Source organism: Vidua chalybeata, chromosome 1 (assembly GCF_026979565.1).
Source record: "Vidua chalybeata isolate OUT-0048 chromosome 1, bVidCha1 merged haplotype, whole genome shotgun sequence".
NCBI classification, from domain to species: domain Eukaryota; kingdom Metazoa; phylum Chordata; class Aves; order Passeriformes; family Viduidae; genus Vidua; species Vidua chalybeata.
Genome location: NC_071530.1, coordinates 135254235 through 135274250, shown reverse-complemented (window position 1 = coordinate 135274250; position 20016 = coordinate 135254235). Strand labels below are relative to the sequence as shown.

Here is a 20016-nt window from a genome sequence, read left to right as displayed (position 1 = left end):
GCGGGCGGCCGGGGGCCCGGCGCGGACACCGCCTGCATGTGCCCGGGAGCCCCCGCCGCCCGCCCCGCCGAGCCCGCGTCCCGGCGGCCGCCACCGGCCCGCGTGGGGCTGCCCCGCGGCGCGGAGCCGCGCTCGGGACCCGGCGGCGGGACGGGGTGGCCGCGGGGCCGCGCCGCGGGAGGTACGGGGGGACGGCTTCGCCCCGCCGTGCCGCGACCTGAGCGCGTGTGGGCGGGGAGCGCCCCGCGCCGGGATAAATAGCGCTGTCCCCCGGCTGACAGCCCGTCCCGGGGCGCGCGGGGCCGCCGGCAGCGCTCGCCCGCCGCCGTGGGACAGGCTTGGGGCTCTCGGTGACTCCGCTCCGCGGCCCCGCTCCTGCCCCGACGCGGGTTGTGATTTTTCTCTGTCTGCTTATTTTTGGGGAGAGCGAGAGCAGTGGAGGACCAGGAGAGCCCGGTCCAAGCTTTTCACCTCTCTCTCCCCGCTGCACAGGGGAGATGCTGGAAGCGGCGGTGAGTTCGCAGCGCCCGAGAAGGGCGGCAAGAAGCGTGTAAACTCCTGCGGACCCCAGCAGCAGCCGCTGCCCCGCGACCCTCTGCCGGCCCCTCCTCGCCCCGCACGCCGCCGGCCTCACCGCCCCTCGCTGCCGCCGGAGGAGGCTGCCCACCCCAGCGGCCCAGGATGCAGTTTCGCCTCTTCTCCTTTGCCTTGATCATCCTGAACTGCATGGATTACGGCCACTGCCAGCCCGGCCGCTGGAGACGCAGCAAAAGAGGTGAGTGGCGTCGGCTGCTCACCCGGGACGCCGGCCGGGGCGTCTGCGGGAGTACCCGCGGGGAAGGGCCGCTCTCCGGCAGGTGAGCCGCGCTCCGGCTCCGCGGGCACCGGGCCGGCACGTGGGGCGGCAGCAGGGGCGAGCCTGGGGGCGCGAGGCCGTGCCGGCGTGGCGACCACTCCGCGGGGCTGCTCGCCGCCTTCCTGCTGCGGAGGTCGAACCGGGAGCAGGAGGAGCGGCGTGAACGTGAGCTCCGATGGGAAGGGACCGGCCGGAGCCCGGGGCAGCCGGGCACGAGAATGTCGAGCGGTAGGCGCATGGCCCCCGGCCCCCACGGCGTGTCCTCCCCTCCGGGGCCGGTGGAGCCGGGGTCTCGCTGGGAGCTGCCCACCGCGGGAGGGGCCGCAGCGGGCAGGGGGCGTCGCTGATGTCGCCGTCGCTCCTCGTCCAAGGGCTCGCGGCTGCCGGGGGATCGCTGTTAGCCCGCGCAGTTAGAGTCGCGTGTCCATGGGACGGACTTTGAGGCTGCTTTCCGTGGATGTTTCCGAGGCAGAAAGGCAGCTTCTTCCCTTCCATCCCCCGGCACCGCCGTGCCGCTCCCGCGGGGCTTGGCCGCCGGGAGAGCCGCGGCGGCGGAGCGCACCGCGCCTTGCCCAGCGCCCAGGGCATTTCTGTGCCGCCAACTTTGCTGAAAACGTGCAGATCCCTTTGAGGAAAAGACATAAACGGCGGGGCGTTGGGGATTCATCGGTTTCCCCTAAACGCTGATGTCGGGATGCCGGAGACTGGGAGCCGCAGCGGTTCAATATGCCAGTACAGCTCCCGTGTGGACGGAGAGGTTACTGCAGCGCCTTCCGTCTGGCAGCCTGGCCAAGACTTCGTCTGTTTCTTTTTATTTTTTTTTTTTTTTTTTTTTTGAGTGGTGGGGAGGTTGACCTTATCATAAAATGTTTTATTTTCCACATATTCTGAATTATTTTTCTATCCCTTTTCCTGTTATTTTCTCGGCCATGCATCCCCTTTGCATTTGTAAAAGTTCGCTGGAAATCAGGTGGCTCAAGCTGCTGAGAAATTTGTATTTCTGAAAGAATTGCACTTTTAGTGGTATTATTTGGAAGGGGAGGGACTTAACATCTCCAGTGTTAAGTTGCTACAAATAGTAATAAAACTATTTGTGAGAAGAAAATAGTTTGCACTTTCATGCATATATCACCTTCAAAATAGGAACAAATAAAATTGTAAGGCAGTTTGGTTTTGATGGTTTCCAGAGTTTAATTTATGTGTGTGTGGCTAAAACGATAGCAGTCCTTTAAAGTGACCAGACTATCTGTGCTAACAAAGGGTATACTGTGTCTTTAATTAAATGTGGAACTACTTAGAGTGCTGGCTAGACAGCGGAGGGTGATAGTGGTATTTCTCTTTACAACAGAGCTTAAGGGCTGCATTGTGGGAGTACTGAAATGAATAGACATCTAACTCAAGTTGTGTGAATTGTCCTCTTACAAAAACTTAAGCTGGTTTTAATTGATCTCATGTTCACTGATTGATTCTAGACCAATTGTTGTGCTTGTTCAACAGTTGGCTTTTACAAAGGAGATTGATTTAAATTAGTTTTTAGTTTAATTATTGGATAAATACGATCAGTATTGACAGTTGACTTACTGGCTCTGTTTTGTGCTATTACCTATGGGTTTTGTTTTGGGCTTTGAAGAATGCAGTCTTTTTCAGTTAATAAGTATAAAGAAGTAATCATAGCCAGTTCTAAGCACAGAAAGCACAATCTAAGAATGTATTCAAATTATAATAGGTATTTGCCATGACACATCCAGTCTGAAGTAATGCTTTCGTACAGGACTCAAAATTCCAATAATTTCACAATTTTTCCATATCCCATCTGCAAATAATCAGGCAGTCACTGTGGGGTACTGGCAGTTAAAATTTCTCTGGCATTCTGTTTTGTCTGTTACATGATCTCAGATGCTCCATAATATCATTTTCTTAATGAAATACAATTTTTGGCATAGATTAAGTCTCCTGTGTGGTAGGAATCAATAGCATTCAGTCTGGAATTATGAGCAAATATCATGTGTAGCTGATTTTTTAAAGCAGCTAAATGTACAATAAACTTTGTGTATATGCCTGTATTGGCATTTGCTTGGATTTGTTGCTGATGTAGAATACTCTAGTAAAGAAGACTTAAGTAAATTTGGGGTGATGTTCTCAGAATTCCTCATTCACCATCTGCTTGCAACTCTTTCCCAAATCAAGGCTTGCAACATTGCAGTAAAAGCGAAATAATAAAATAGTGTTTAGAAAGTGATTCCTACCTTGCATTGATTTGTGTTTTGTTAGTCAATGTCACTTCACTAAGTTTTTTTTGATAAATGTGTAATAATCAACAGACTGCTTGTTCCAGCGCTGCTCTCAGTTACTTTTTCAGCTCATTAGAATATTGCTTTGCATAGTTGCTCAGAACAGAACCTTACTTTCCTTAAAACACCTCACCAAATTCTCCCTCTGGAAGTCACTGCTCTGAGAAGAATTAAGGCCTTTTTGCCTTTCCTGCAGATGATATTTAAAAACCCATTTAAGGATTACCTAGCTTAAAGCTCGGTGGTATAATATCACAGCTGGTTTAGCCTAATCTTTCCTTTTCTTGTTGCATTGTATAACTTGATTTTTTTTGTTTCTCTTGTAAGCCTTCTTCAACGAAAATTTATATTTATTTTTCAGATTTTTCTTTAGCAATCAGTAAAGGATGGGCAGTTTCATGTGTTCGCATTTCACTGACTATCACAGGGTGCGTGAAAGACCAGTGGTTTTTCCCTTTGAGATGTAATGAAAACAACTTTTCCAAAGTGCACCACAAGTCAAAATGGGGGTACATAGAAATGAAGATTGTCAGGGGGAGGTGTAATGGTATTCTGCAAAAGTTTTGACAGAAGAGAATATAGAGATCATTATAAAGCGCCATCAAAAACCAGATGCTAACAAAATTCCCCATGGGAAAAAAAAGTCCATGTGATAGCAGTGCCTGCATTGATGGGAAGACTCAAGAACCTACAGAGATGCTCTCTACAGTTGGTAAAACCAACACTGGAATAATAAATATGTGAATGGGGCATATTCACATAGTTAAAGCAGAAGTTGTTTAGATCCAAGAACTCAAAACCTGTGGCTGTAAAATACTTGTCTTTTCATTTAGTTCCTATTCATGGAGCATCATGGCTAAGGTGAATACTTATCTCCTAGATGCTTACACTCTGTGTTAGAGCTACACAAAGGTGCAATACCTGTGGCAATGTGTGAATAATGAGTGACAGTGGTGATAGCAAAATATTCACAGGTGGAAACAGGAGGAATACCTGAGGCAGGAAATTTCCCAAGTGTTTCTCAGACGTCAATATAGCTTTGTGCACAGAGTTTATTGAAGAACATGAATATATGGAGTGGCACAGTCACTGGGTTCAAAATTATGTCAATGAAATCTTTGTCATCTTAATGTAAGATGGGAATCTTGACCACAAACCTGTTATTATAGGAAGTTGTTACATGGATTTTCAACTAGAAGAAAAACCTGCTTGGATGTTGGGGACTGTGATTTAGCTTTCCTAACGAGGTACTTTCCTGGGATAATCTTGGAACTTGTCTCCACTATATTGTATGGTCAAGCTTTGGGAAAGATGAATGATTTAAGCATTAGGGAAAAGAAACTATGTTGGAAATACTTGACTGAAATAAATACCATATCTTCTTTTACAAGGACTGTACTAGCTCCTAAAGAGTAATTTATCTCAAAAAAAGTCATACTACATGACTTTTGATTGTCTAGCATTATCCAAATATTCTAGCTGTTCTATCCTCCTCTCTTTGAGGTTGAAACCTCAAATGTTTTATGCTTGAAGGATAGTTAACTTACTTATCTGTGGGTTAAGACTTAAACTTCTATGTGGAAGCAGTACTTTGAGACACATTTTTTTTTTCCTCAGGTGTGACATGAAGCAGTTGTAACAGAACCTGTGAAAGAACTGGGATGTGCTAACACAAGTGGTAATTTTCCAGGCACTCATGATCAGGAGAAATGCTTTGGTGTGTAGCTTCTGTTCCTCAGACCTTAGGATAGTTACTAATCATTCTTTATATGTACATCTTATATGTACATTTATATGTTACTACAGCAGTTAGAATATCCTAACACTTTAACCATTGAAAAGTTACAACTTTTAAACCTTTGGCCATTTATGATTGTTATTGGGTACATCTGAGGAAGCTTCTTAAATTGACAGAAATCAAAATTTCTGTGTGAATCACTGAATACTGAACTAGCTAACAATGCAGTGTTACTGAGGATAAGCAATGCTCAAACAGATTGTGAACATTTGCAGGAGAATTCTCAAAGCACCAAGAGCAGGATTCACAGTCAAAATAGACAACTAAGTTTAGGTGTCTGATTCAGCTTCCCAAAATTGTGTTTTAGTGCTGCTTATAATATTTAAGATATACTTCTGGGCTTGGTATGTATGCATGTGACTCTCTTTAGCAATCAGAGGCTGGGCAGGATACCAGGATACCTTGGGGCAGGTCCTATGCATTTGACAGCTTTGGGTGTCCCAAGACCTGTTACTGGGGAAGCTAAAATTGGGAAGCATGTTCTGGCACAGTGTTGGGGTGTGTATGCTTTTCCTTGCCTGTATCCATCCCTTTAGGTTCCATTATAGGTCACTTGGGTTTAGGATGCAGGGCTAGATGGATATGCCTGATCAGACCTTGAAGTCTGTGTACATGCTTTTATGTTAAAACCTGCTGTAAGATTTACACTATGAAGAGCTTAGATTTGTATGCTTGATAAACTTGTCTTAATATTTTCCCTATTTGGGGCATGGAGGGGATACACATTTTCTAAGGCTTGGCTGAAGACTCTTACTAAAGCAGCTCAAAATGCATGACGGATACTGAAAGTGAGTTTTCACACTAATATATGTGACTAATATATGGGACATTATGGTGATAAAAGCAAGAATGCAGTTTCTCAATTCAATGTGTCATTTACAATATACAGGGCAGCATAATTACTATGTTAAACTATGTTAGCATAGTGTTGTTTACATAAGCTGCCTTTAAAAATATGGAAAATATGAAATTATTTAAAAGGTAGAAAGTGAAAGACGTGTTTGCTATCAAAATTCAAAGAATAAAGAAATAAAGGGCTGTTTTTTTGTTGGGTTTTTTCTTTCTCTTGATCTTTATGCCAAGACTCTGACTATCCCATGGAAGCGTCTTTTCATTTCTGATCATCTAGTTATCTTTTTTATACCAAAAACTTTAGCTAACTAGAGGGACTGTCTAATCAAACCTGCAAATCTTCACAGGCTGAAAACATTGCCCAAGTTACCACACCTCCAAATTGAAAGCTTATAACTCACCATAATATCCTTTACAAAAAATGCATCCTTGATTTTGAATTCTGGGGTGGGATCCATGTGACTACCAGTAACTATCTGGAACATGAAGGTCTACATGTTCTTTTATAATTGATCTAGTGCTAACTGGTGCAGTCCATTAAACTGTTGGTACAATTTAACTCATCCTATGGTAGGTAGGTGCCTGCCATTGATCAGATAAAGCATACCCCTAATTAAATAGGGGTATGCTAGATTAAATAGGGGTAATAAGATTACTTGATTACCTTTATCTGTAACTGAAGTGTAGTTTGGCTGTACATGTCTTCAGTGTTAGCCCCTGAGCTAAACTGAAATCAGCCCTCAATGAGAAAGGATCCATATAAAATTAAAATTAAATATTGGTGCAGCTCTTAACTTTAACAGATACTGTCCCTGAAATTTCTAATCTCTCCTGTATTAGAGATTTATTTAATTTCAGGTATTTTTTAATAAATTCAATTCTTCAAGCATGCCCTTTCTTTTCACCTCAAAGTTTTGTTCAGGCACAGTTGGAGAACCTTCTGTATTTGTCTAGGCTCCAAGTATTTGCTAATCCTTTTCTTAGTGAAGAGCATGACTTCATAAGTATTGGCTGTTGGTAATGCACAAATGTAACAGCTTGATCCTTTCATCATGGACTGCTTTAGAAACTGAAATTAGGTGCTGCCATGGTTTGTATACTCATTGTATTTGTAGTATGTGTTTAGCAGATGTAATGCTTTGGTGTCAGTGTGGTGCTGTAAAGTAATTTTGTGCAAGAAGTGTAAATCTATCACTTTTTGGGGCAGCAGTGGTGGGTTTAAACCTGTTCCCAAGTAATTTTTGGTGTAGAGGATGGAATAGGCTTTGCATCACTTTTTGGTTCTTGGATTTTAATTAATAAATCTTAGGAAGTGGGGTGTCAAAGTGTCAATTGCTTGTGAGCACTATAAGGCAGATGCAGAGCTCTCTTTCCTGCCTACACAATGTCTTTGTCCAGGCAGCTCCATCCATGATGGCCACTTACTGATCAGACATTGGTGTTACACTTGCTGAGCTTTGCATATCTGTGGGCAGTAAGGTCACTGGTAAGTCTGACTTGAATTCCAGCTCTGTCAATTTATTCTCTATATTTGGCTCCTGCCCATTTTTGCTAATACTTTTCAAAACTCTGAGGAGAAAAGAAGTTGAAAGGGATCAGGATGCCCAAAAAGGCAGATGGTGATGCAACACAGCTTCAAGCATAGGAGAGGCAAGAGTGAAAGCATAAGTTTGCCAACACTCTAATATCACCTTTCCAATGAAGTTTCTGCAGTGGAGGGGGTGGGTGGGATGGAGGAATTACAAGAAATTGGTATTTATATGTAATACTATTTCAAAATACTTAATTGCTGTGAAACCTGTGTTCTGAAAATGGAATGGAGATGACAAGTGTAACTCCTGTGAAATGATGGAATATAACAATATTTTCCTTTGTAGGTCATCCTCTGAGCCTAAAAGGATTTGAGACTTTAGTTGTATGTCCTTACTTTGGGATTTCTATGTCTTAGTGCTTTGATTTCAGACAGCTACACACATCTCTGTCCTTTGTCTGTCAAACTGTGGTCTATGGAGCGGCTGCTAGCATCTTCTGGATGTGTAGAGATCACTGTCTCATCCTTGTGTTTTTACCTAAATACTCTTGAATGCAACACTCCAGTGAGCTTATATAGCTCTGCTTTAATTTTATCCTATCTTGATGCAAGTACTTGTTACTTAAATTCAAATCTAAGCTTAAAATTTCTTTTTAGGGGACAGCATACGAAAGATTGGCAGTTAAATTTTCTGAAATTTCCTCTTGTTTGTGGACTTGAATGTGCAAACTGTGATGTGCAAAAGGATATAAAAGAAGGAATAGAAGTATAGTGTGGGGAAGAGATTAATTTTTATGGAAAAGCAGAGTCAATTAGTATTTGAGGTATCTTGATTATGTGATCAAAGGGTGTTTTTAAGATCCCATCTGTTAAGATCTGGTGAGAAGTACAAAAACCCTTCACGTTCTTTGTTTCAGTAATTAATTTGTTATGTATTTATTTTTGAAATACAAATTTCAGTAGAGCCAAGTACTTGATATATCTCTTAAGATTTTATCTTTTTGTGAGGAAATGTTGTCTCCTTTCCTTCCTTTTTTGGTGAATTCATGGGATGGTCATAAGACTAACTAGAGAAAAGTAAGCAATTACAGGTTGTGCACAGAATATTTAGAAGAAGTGTGCAGGTCTGTAATTTTCTTTCAAACACCACCCTGTCCACCCCTCACACTTTCAGTGGAATTATGTGTTTGATTGTGTCCTTATTTGATAAAGACAATGGCAAAACTCATGTACAATTAACATAGATCCAAAAATGAAAGTACTTCTACTTTGATTTTCTGTTTGTAAAAATATTTTTTCTCTCTAGGATTTAAATCTAAAAATAATCAAAAGCATATGGTTTAGGGACTGAATCTTAAATTTACCTCTATATTTTTTTTGAGAATTGTCAAGATTTTCTCCATTGTGATGAAAACTGGACCCAAACATAGATACAGTGAGATGGAGGAAGGAACATGGAAGATAAGTAATGTTTGTGATATTGGCTTTTAGGTTGGTGGGTTTTTTTTTTAATCACTGGACAGTTGCATGAGCACTAACTCCAAAGCAGACCATGTGCAGCATTGAAGACAATGTTGGTGCCTTTTTATCTTGGAAGATACTTGTACTGCTTTTACACTGCAAAGGGACAAGTGTGTTTGTGTTAGAGAATTGCAGTGCTGCCATAAAATATAAACTTCCTGATCCAAGCACATTATTTTCTTTTTTGAGTTGAAATGCTGGCTGAAATATGTTGCACACAAACATATACTCTGCAGTAATATATGGTCTTCTCAGCCGTATGGTTGCCACCTTTGGAATACCAAAAAACCCCAAACTAGCCACATCAGACAAATGGCTGTTGTGCATGCACAGCTTAATCTGCACGTGTATAGCAGTGCTGACAACACCCATCACGTCCATACCAAAACATTATGGGCAGGATGAAAACAACTGAAATAGCAATTGTGTTTAGTAAAGATAGACGTTACTGATTTGCTCACTCTTTTTTCTGAAATTTTGGTAGATACCATATGTTTTTATTATAAACCTTCCAACTTACATAGTGTTTCCATTGCCAGACATGTGGCTGTGACTCTTTTGAATGGGCACTAAAGTTCCATCATCTTTTGCTTTATCTATATTGAGATGGTACTTAAGCATCCCAGCTGAGGTGAGGCCCTGCAGTGCTGGCCCTGCTGACATGACAGCCTCTGAACTAAGGTCACCAGAGCCGAAATCAGAAATCTGTCCTGGATTCCCTTCCTATAGCAGACATGTTCTTCAGCCCTTCATGCACGCTAGTTCAGACCTGGTTCACATCTCAGTTTACACAAAGCCCACTAATAATGTGATAGGCATGGGTTCAGTTTTGACTCAGCAAGAGTAACTGTAAGTTACTGGATTGCCAGCAGGGGATCATTCCCCTTTAGTCAGCTATGGTGAAGCACAGCTGAATGCTGTGTCCTTCTCTGGGCTCCTCAATACTAGAGGGAGTTCAACAAAGGAACACAAAGATGATTAAGGGACTGGAACATCTCTTCTGTGAGGAACGGTTGAGAGAGCTGGGACTGTTCAGCCCAGAGAAGGCACAAAGGGGTTCTCATGAATGTTGCTGACAGGGAGGGTGCAATTAGGTCAGGGCCAGGCTCTTGCCTGGTGCTCAGTGACAGAACAAGAAGCAATGAGCACAAACTGAAACACAGGAGGTACCCTTTGAACATCAGGAAAGACTTTTTTTACAGTGCAGGTGACTGAGGACTGATATGTGTTGGCCAGAGAGGTTGTGGAGTCTCTGTTGTTGGAGATAGTCAAAAGTCATCCGCATGTGGTCCTGGGCAGCTGCATTTGTCTGGCCCTACTTGAACAGGATAACTGAACCAAATGGTTCCTTTTGCCTCCAGAAGTTCCTTCCAACTTCAGCCATTTTGTGAAAGATGGACTGGAAATGTATTGGGTACCTGGCTTGAGCCTGCTTTTTTCTTTTTAGTAATATCCAGCTGTGGAGAGGAAACAGTCAATCCATTCCCTTTAGGAATCCTTAGGATAAGTGACAGAATCATGCACAGTTGCAATCTCCTTAATGTTGTTGAAATACTGATATCAACCCAGAGAAGCTTCTTGGTATTTAACAGTAGCACAGGGTGTAATAAAAATAGGATTCTATGTCATGTGAATTTTCCATCCTGTGAATTCCTTGCTCCCCTATTTTTCTTCTCTCAAATATTTGCAGATACCAAAGAGTGCACTGTGAATGTAATAATTAAGATACTAGACCTAACTCTGTTCTCCCTCATTTTGTTGTAAATCTGAGGATGATGTCAATCTGCCTCAGGCATAGTGGGTATTTCTGAGATGGTGCTTGCTCTGGGATATTGTTGTCACTTTGCTGATGCTATATTTGAGAACTCTTTAATTACTTTAACTCTTTCATCAGACTCTTGGAAAAAGTCTTGCTGCTTTCAACTTTTATGTCAGTTATTGTAATTAGCAATGGCATCAATATGTAGGGGTTTATTTCAGCTTTGGAAGAGGGCTTTTCTTGAACAGCTTTCCAAGCAGGCACTAAGTGAAACTGCTGCATATCGAACCTGATGTAACATGAGGCTCATTGGGTAAAATAACATTAGTCTGTGATACTTAAACACACTCTGGAAGGCTTAAGGAGGAGAGGAAGGAAAATATTTGAAGAGATCAAATGGATGTGGTTGAATACGTGTAATGTCACCTGAGAAGGATTAGAATTTGCCAAAGCTTGACCTGAATGAAGACCTCCATTTAGGGCTTGTGTTCCTACCAGATCAACTACAGTAGTTTTTCTATGCACAGTTCCCTACCAGCAGTCATAGAGTGAAAGAGTCTAGTGATTTACTTGGCTTCTGGGTCTCAGCTGTAGTAAGTTTAAAAAAAAAAAATAAGAAGGTCTCAGTTTACCATTCCTTCTCTTTATTAGCTGCAGCTGGCTTTTTCTAATTACTAAAGTCAACATTTTTTTCATCTGCATTCTGTTGCTTTTATCTTTGCTGGGAGCTCAGTGTATACACTCTAGCTGATAAGCAGCTACACGTGCAGGTCATATCCATAGATGTGGACAGCTTCAAAAAAAAATACATGCACTGACACTTCAAATTCCAAGAGAAGACCCGGTGGAGTAGTTAGTAGCAATGGTACTTCATCCACCATGGTATTTGCTTTCTGATTATGTGGTGTTAGCAAACCCAGTGACCTTATTCTTAATAACATGATATCTGTGATTGTGTCTTTGAAAAGCATGTATTCTTCTGTTTTGTGGTGGTGTTTTAGAGCGCTCAAAGTGCTTTCCCATGCACCTCTCAGAAGTGATGGGTGTCTCTTAGAGGTGTGGAAATGGAGTCCTGAGGTTACAAAATGAAGTAAAAGAGAATGACAACTGGGGATGCTGAGTACCTCTGAAAAAACAAGTCGCAAGTGATGTTCTTTTTTTACTCAAGTCTGCTACAGAACTGGGACAAGGGTTGAAGAAAATTAAATGACTGTGCCAACATCATGCAACTAGACAGATGTTCACCACAGCAGGCCCCCATAGCCATACCTGCTGAATCTGAAGTTTGACTATTGAATGGTAAAGTAAGTAATACTTCTACATAGCAATAAAAAATTACAAATTTTCTTATTATGATTATAGGGTTTTTTAGAGGAATTAATCTCTTGCTTCTAGATATAGACTTGAGTATCACAGACTGGGAATACTCTTAGTCAGGAGATGAATTTGCCTTTATCAACAGGAGGTTTCTGATACCTTCCTCTAAAGCAGCGGCTGCTGCTGGAGTGAGCAGTGCTTTTGCTCAGGATAAAGATTTCCATGTAAAATTTTTGTTGCAGAATTTATTTTTCTATACAAAATGGTAATTGAGTCTATATTTTTGGGGATCAGCATAGCATGGGCTTGATCTTAAAAATACCTTAAGTCACAGTTAAGTTTGGTGGATATGTAATGAGAAAAAGCACACAATGAAATGCAGTGCTGTGGAGGAATAGCATGTCTCTCAAGAGACTTATATTGCAATGATTTAATGTCAGAACTATTTAGAGTTAACCTTCTTTTCATTTGCATCTCATACCACTGAATTATGGAATTGTGAGTAAGATTTAACCATTTTGTTTAGCCACAAAGTTATCACTGCTTGTTATTGTGTTTGCTTGTTTCTTGATTTTTTTCATTCATTCTTAGTTTGTAACAGAAACACTGTCCTTGTAGTAATCATGTAGAGATCCCCATGATACTCTACTGTGCGGAATAATTTTTCTTTTGTTTGTGTATGTTTATCTAAGAAGAAATCTGATTAGTTGAATGCTCTTGATAATATTCAAGTACATCCTAGAGCTTTTCATTTGCTGTTTGATGTTCCATTTTACAGCTTTACTTAAATGCTCTGCAGGGATTGTGGTTTAGTGGTGAGAGCATGAAATTTGAATCCAAGGTGCCTGGTTCTCTTACCAACAGAGCTGGTCAGTGTGTTTAAAACCAGATTCTTCTACCCCACCACCCCTTAACAGATTTTTGCATGTGTCTACAAGTTTTTTTTCCTCTCTCTGTTTTTCTTAACTAAATGTTGAACAGCTTAAGCAGGCACTGCAGATCTGTCTTTCCCTTCAGTGACTCAGTACCTCTGGTACCCTCTGATGTAGAGGGTAGTGTTTCATCACAGTGCAGTTTAAATTATATCAGTGATATGCATGGCTAACAGGTCCTAGAGTGTTAATCTCTAGGCATTTATATGGTTATTATGAAGGATAATAAACACATAAATAAGTTTCCTGCCTCCAAGTTTATTGACTGAGCACACACCAACATGTAGAACATTGCATTCATGGCAATGATTTAGGAGCTTTAGAAAGTGCTGGCTCTATCTGATATGAAGACTTTTGTGCTGTCATGTCTGTCAGAACTGAGATAGCAAAATCTGTTTGACTCTGCATCAGTGCTCTGCAGGCTGCAGAAACTACTACTGCCTCTTTTCATCACTAGGTAAGTGTCTGAAAGTATTTAAATGGGGTTTTATCCTGACATTTAAACTTTCAGATACAAAGGATGGAGCTCTTCAATTGAAGGAAGCTATTTCCAGAAGTCTGATATAATTGTTATATGAAGGAGTAATATATTCTCAAAAAAAAAAACCCAAAATTATGTTTTGTTTCCTTCCAAACTGAGGTAACTGTTATCAGATACCTCAGAACTGGGCTGTGAAATGAAGATGTCTCAAAGAGGGCCAGAGGGCCAGCTTAGAGTTACTAAGCTGAATACCATACTAAATTTGCCTTATCTGAAAGCGGAAACATAGCTTTAAAAATTTAAGGTGTATTCCCAAAATTAAGAAATGTGTACTTCTCTTATGAAGAATATAAGAAAAGGAGATACCATTTTTGTCTTTGCCTCCTCAGAGCTTCCACTATCTTTTCTTTAATTCTCCAGTCTCTCATTATTCACAGAATCTGTGTAATGTCAGCCAAGTAGCTTTTCATTTTTTAGAAACATATGACCTGTCTGTTTTTAAGACTGTATTTGCATTTCCATAGAATTATGGAAAAAAATCAATAGGCCCTTGCCAAATACTAATTCTAATTTTTGCTTGAAATGTACTGAATGGTAGGCACTCAGAATACACAGGTAAATATAATGCATTTTTATCTTCTTTATGAGGGAATTCTCATTTGAATTTAAAAAAGCCCTGTAGTCATTAAGTGTCATTTTTCAGGATGACACCCAGCCTGCTGTGATTTAAGTGGACCTGAAATACAGAAGCTAGTACATTTAATTTCATTTTTTAATAGTATTCCTGCAAGATGTGGAGATAGCAATATGAATATATCTGAAAAGCAAATATGTTCCATCTGTTCTAGTTCAAGATTTCTAAGTCTGGTCCATCATCTTTGAAGTCTCAGACTCTGGTACCTGGGATTAACAACAGGGAGGATGACAGAAGATTTGGTGGATGTTTTGAATGTGGCAAGTACAAGCAGGATGTAAGGCTCAGTGATGGATTGAATTAAAGTGATGTCCTGCAGCTAAGTGTAGGTTTGTATAGTGTGGAAGCATCCAGTTTGAGTTGTGTTTTTCACATATCTTTTTTCTGAATCAGATACTTTCATATTTTCAGAGTTCTAATTTTTCAATCCAGTGTTTCTCTACTATGTTTAAAGACACCTATTCTGCTCTTCTACCTTCCACTTTCTAGTTAAATTGTTTTGTTGCTCCTCTTCTCAGCCCTGTGTGGCTATGGCAGCATAAATAACATTTATTCTTCCTTCACTGTTTGCTCAAGTGTCTATGAACTCTTTTGTTTGCCTGCAAATCCAGCATTTTCTCAGAGCGTATTGCTGAAATTTCCATATTTATTTGGAATACCACCTTCTTGTCACCCAACATCTAAAAAACCTGACCTTATTAAGAATGGTTTCATTGGTTCATTTTTGTCTTGCAAGATAACTTTGTAGGAATTTTTGACATTTTTTAAATCCAGTAATTTGAGTTTTTAAAAGAGTTCTGTGAATTATGGTTTTGCAATGATTATGTTTGGTTTTGCTAAATGTTCAGAGCAGAATGACTGCAGTGATAAGGAACTCTCTCAGGTGAACGGAAGGTATATTTTAATTTCCTGATTCTCAACATATGTGACCTTGGTGAATTTGTTCGGAAAATGTCCTGTGTCTACATTTCTTTTTCTGGAAAATGAGACATTTGCTCCTTGCATAGTCTTGCAGCAGCTCTACAATGGTGAAGACTCTGCACATCTGAGAAATAAATTCAATTCTGCTGTCTAGTATCTTGGTTTTGCTCACATTCTGCTACATGCTTTTTTTGTTTGCATATTTATGACTTGGATGATCTTTTCCTTAGCACTACATAGTTTCTTCTTTTAGTGCTTTTATCTGGCGTATTCTTTGGAAGCTTTCTTCTTAGAAGCAACACAATGGTCAGAATCTCATGCTTGGACTTTGGTGCATAGTATTTCAGTTTGCTTAAACTAAGCAAAGTAAGTTTCTTAGGGCAAAGACATAGGGAGAATTCTGGCCCTGTGAGATGAATTGCTCATCTTATGCTGACCTGGGTGGAATGAGAAAATCACCATTGGTTTACAAGTGTCAGATGAAATGTTGCAACAGTTGGATGTGTTTGTGAAGAGGCTTTGTTTATCCAGTGCTTTCCCTGGGTTCTGGTAGGACTGTTCTCCTTTGCTTATTTGCCCGGTAGTTTTCACATCTTACATAGAGTATAATGAAGCCTTAGGTGCCTTAGATGTAGCTGAAGTGAGCTGGAAAACAGGCTATTTCCAGTACAGAGCCAAGCTTGTAACTAATGCTCAATAAAAATAAGAGAATGGGATTTCCTTCAAGTTTCTGAATTTTATTTACTCATCTTAGTCTTAGCATGTAAAATCTTATGGGCATGAATGAGATTAAGTAACACGCGCTCTAGTTAGCATTGTTTCAGACATGGCAATAAACAAACTTTGCTCTTTTCAGCCTCTCAGTAGATAAATGCTTCATATTTTATTAGAACAGTTTGGCTCCTGACATGAACTGTAAGCCTGTTAAGCCTGTAATATAGTGATTAAAATTGGAAAAATACAGGATGCAAATATGTTCTTCATTATGCACTTTAATGCCAACCAGATATGTAGTGTGCAGTCTAGAACATGATAGTTGGAGTGCACTAAGCAACTAGCAAATTGTTGACAAGGCTCATCTGCTGTTGGTTTGTGTTGGGGCTAAGAGCAAAAGACCTTAAGAAATTTCAACTCTTTGACATTATATATTAATGCCTGTTGCATCTGGCTGGATGCAGCTTAAATAGACAGGGCCAGTACCTTTATTGCCTTCAGCTCAGTATTCTTCATTGAAGCAAGAAACGGGACAAACTAAAGAATATGAGAAGAATTATTCAGTAAATCTTACAGAAGAAAAAGACTCCTCAGTTATGAGAATGGCTGCTTTTTTTACATTGGGAATAATAATAAAAAGTAATTCTAGTCTATGAAGCAGTCAATCCAAGCTGTTCTATTTTGCCAAAATCTTTTAATATGGAACTGGTTTTCCTTCCCAAATTTAATCTGAGAGTTGTTCAGATCACTTAAAAGCTGAGAAAGAATGAATTCCTAATGATACCATAGTATCTGCTGTGAGGATTTTGGAAGTGATGGTAATGGTCTCAGTTGTAAATGAATGAGTTGCTCAGTGAGGAAAATCAACCTCCAAACACTGGTCTCCACATTGGAATGTGTGTATCTTATCTGTGGGGAGCATGCATGTGGAAAGGAAGCTTGAAAACCTTTTGAATACAGTTTTAATTTTCCTATGCAATGTTTTCCTCTTGGGTTGTCAATATATTAGACTTCTCCTTGAAAATTGTGAAAGAGAGAATATTGATCAAGAATCCTCATTATACAATGGAGTCATAAAGTCATTCACCTTGGAAAAGACCTCTAAGATCAGTGAGTCAAGCTGTTAACCCAGCACTGCCATGTCCACCATTAAACCATGCCCCTAAACACCCCATTCACATGTTTTCTAAATACCTGCAGGGATGAGGACTCAAATGCTTCCCTGGGCAGCCACTACCAATTCTTCCTTACCACGGGTGCCAAGGACAGCTTAGACCCCTTCTTAGATCCTCTTTGCCAGATTAAATCAATTCAAGCTCCCACATGGTGCACAAAATGTGTGGGCTGGACTCACAGCTCACAGCTGCTTTCAGATGTTCACTCCTACAGAAATCCCACTCTATTAAGCTGGACTTGCCCCAGGAGAAAAACTGTCCCTCAGCACTTGCCCTGGGACAGGCCCTTCCCCTGGCACAGGACAGGATGCAGAGAGGGCTCAGCTCAGCCACTGCCTCCACTCCAACGCTGCAGAAACCTAAAGGTCCGTGCTGGGCCCCATCAATGTCTCTCTGCCAGGTGCTCCAGGACCAGACTGCCTGCTCACACAACTGCTTACAGTGGTGATTTGTGGTGTTTCCAAAGTTTTTGAAGTCCATAAATGGACCTGTTGTCCTGAAATAGGTTCTTTCACCCAGAGTGCATCAAGCTGTACAGAGAGATTTGTATTGCTTATACCGAAAGTCATCATGTTTTTTTATAAAGCTTCCCTTTCTACTCCATGGAGTTTGTCCTGAAGATATTTCTGTGTGTTGGCTTCCAAGCCAGACAGACTTTTAGTACATTTGTATAAGTGAAAGAACAGTCCTTTTATAAATGGAGGAGCCATTCTTTTGAAATCACCAAATTAATGATAAATTAATTATTGATTTAATAATGCAGCAAAATTTGTGTATTGCATTACTGTGATACTATATTATTTTCTTTCTCTTAAGAGACAGCATAGCAGAAATTTCAGGTCTTCATTAACGGCTTTTGTAAGAATCAGACAAGTTACATGGCACTGGCAATTGAGCAGTCAGAGATACAGTGAATCTGTAGCCTTAATTTGTCCCTTTCTTAATCCTCAGACCTTTCCTTTAGGACCAAGAACACTACGCTTCCACGGCACAGAACGTGGAAAAAGAGTGAAGGAATCAGTGTACTTGGTGAAGAAAAGCAAAAAGGTGCTTTATATTGGTTGTCGAGGTTGGGCAAAGAAACAGGAAAAGAAAAAAACAAACCAACCTTTTTCCTGAAAAGCGGACAACTATCATAGAAAGTATCATTCAGTGAAAAGAGAAATAATTGCCAAACAAGATGTCAGTCTAGAAGCTCACAAGCAGCCCCAGATAACAGTACCAAATTCATTGGTGTGGGGTTTTGGGGTGCAGTTTTTATTGGATCTGACAAAGTGTGCTGTGATCTCTTTGGAATAAGACTTCATAAAACTATATTAACAGCCTGCACACAGATTCAGAAAACATTCCTCTATTTGAAGTGGTTTAGCAAAATTCATTTATCCATTAAATCAAGAATTATGTTTAGGCTGCAGGACCTGATGGTCCGCATAATGTGGACTGGGCTCCTACCAGCCATATGTAAACTGTCTAATTGCTCACAGCTGTGTTGTAACAAATAATTGGAAACTGAATATCCACCAGCAGCCCTACCTGTAGCTGTAACAGTAGCAGATTCCTCTTACAGTTCCTTAAAAAAAAAGAGATGAGAATCCTCAGAAAAAGTTTAGGATTTTTTTTTCCCTGCTACTTTTAAAAGCTGTTGTTGCAGCATGTCTTGCCTGCCTGTTGTCTGTGTTGCATTGCTTTCCTTGAACAAAAGCCAGTCGCCTTTTTGGCAAGTACTCTTGCCAAATGCACCATTTGAACAACTGTCAGTGGGGAGAGATACATTTCTGTGTTGATACAATGATGATTTTAACAGCTTGCTGTTGCAGTGGAGGACACTCCAGAAACTTTCCTGTGTACAGAGATGTTTGATATGAATCCCAGGATGCTGTGTGGTGGCCAGCTCTGTCCTGTCCCTCAGGTAGACTTTCATGTCTAAAAGACCAGTAAACAGCCATGGTAGCATTTGATGTTATTCCTTGCTCAGTTTATGCGTGTGGGATGCAAAGGCAATGAAAAAAGTCATACCAAATGTTCTGTAGAAGGATTGTTTCTGTTTTTGTAATGTTACCTGATCTATTGGAATTTTCCAGATATTGAACAAGGGAACCCAACCCTGTTCAAATGTATTACAAGAACTGAGAGAGTATCCTTGAAGGTAGGGTTATGGCATTAGTTAATAGAGCTGTGCACTCCTCTCAAAAACATAAAGGACATAGTTGTGTCAAAAATTTGGAATAGCTGAAGCAAAGTTGTAATGAGAGTTCTTAAAAGCTATCATTATGTACACTTTCATTTTAACTCAAGTATGAAATGAAAAATCTTTTCTTTCCTTAGTGGCTGTGTCTGAGCAGATGTAACTATTTTGGTGTTGTATAGTTAGCCCAGTAATTAGCTGATGATTGCTCAGCAAAGAAACCAACAAATCAAGTATGTAGAGTACAGTGACTCATCTGAGGATATTTGCTGTGTGTTATATTTGATTGTTAATTCTTGGTTATATCATTGCTGTGTGAAGTATCCAAGGTTTCATAACTGGAGAAAGGAGATAAAGTGTAACAGCTGGTTTTCAAATGAAAGTATTCTCTTGGGTTCATGTGGAGAGGATCTTTCTCTTTCATATTCAGGATAAGCTAATGAGGCCAAAACAGGAATGAAAAAGCTGCATAAGCGTCACTATGAAGTTGCAGGTGATAGTATGATTTAAACATTTAATTGGGAACCTTACATTCATCTAAGTCTAGTTGCGTTTGTAATGTTTAACAGATGCTGATGTGTGTTAACCACCAACATCGTCCAGGATATGATCACCTGCTCTTGGTCTCCTCTTGATCTGAACCGAGCAGATGATGGGCTCAGTGCGATGTGGATATGCCCCGTAAAGAACCTTGTACATTCTTATCTTTGTGGCCTTGTAACAATTCACAGGCTGCAGGTTGGCATGTGAGGAGAGCAGTCAGTCTTGAATCATAGAATCATGGAATGGCTTGGATTGGAAGGACCTCCAAGATCATCTAGTTTAACCCCCCCTGCCATGGGCAGGGACACCTTTCAGTAGACCAAGTTGCTCAGAGCTCTATCGACCCTGGCCTTGAATGCTTCTAGGGATGGGCCATCCCTAACTTCTCTGGGCAACCTCTCTGTTCCAGTGCCAGGAATGTGTGGTCTTCTCTGCCCTCTCATTTT

General features: G+C 40.8%; 1 protein-coding gene across 1 annotated transcript in view; it reads left to right on the top strand.

The window, feature by feature from the left end:
• The first annotated feature begins 312 nt into the window (after window positions 1-312).
• The window catches only part of RSPO2 (R-spondin 2), a 98287-nt gene continuing 78583 nt past the window's right edge, over window positions 313-20016 (top strand). The window contains exon 1 of the mRNA XM_053945425.1: window positions 313-775. Coding sequence (XP_053801400.1) covers window positions 682-775 — 94 coding nt within the window. The 5' untranslated portion in view covers window positions 313-681. The remainder of the gene's footprint in view (window positions 776-20016) is intronic.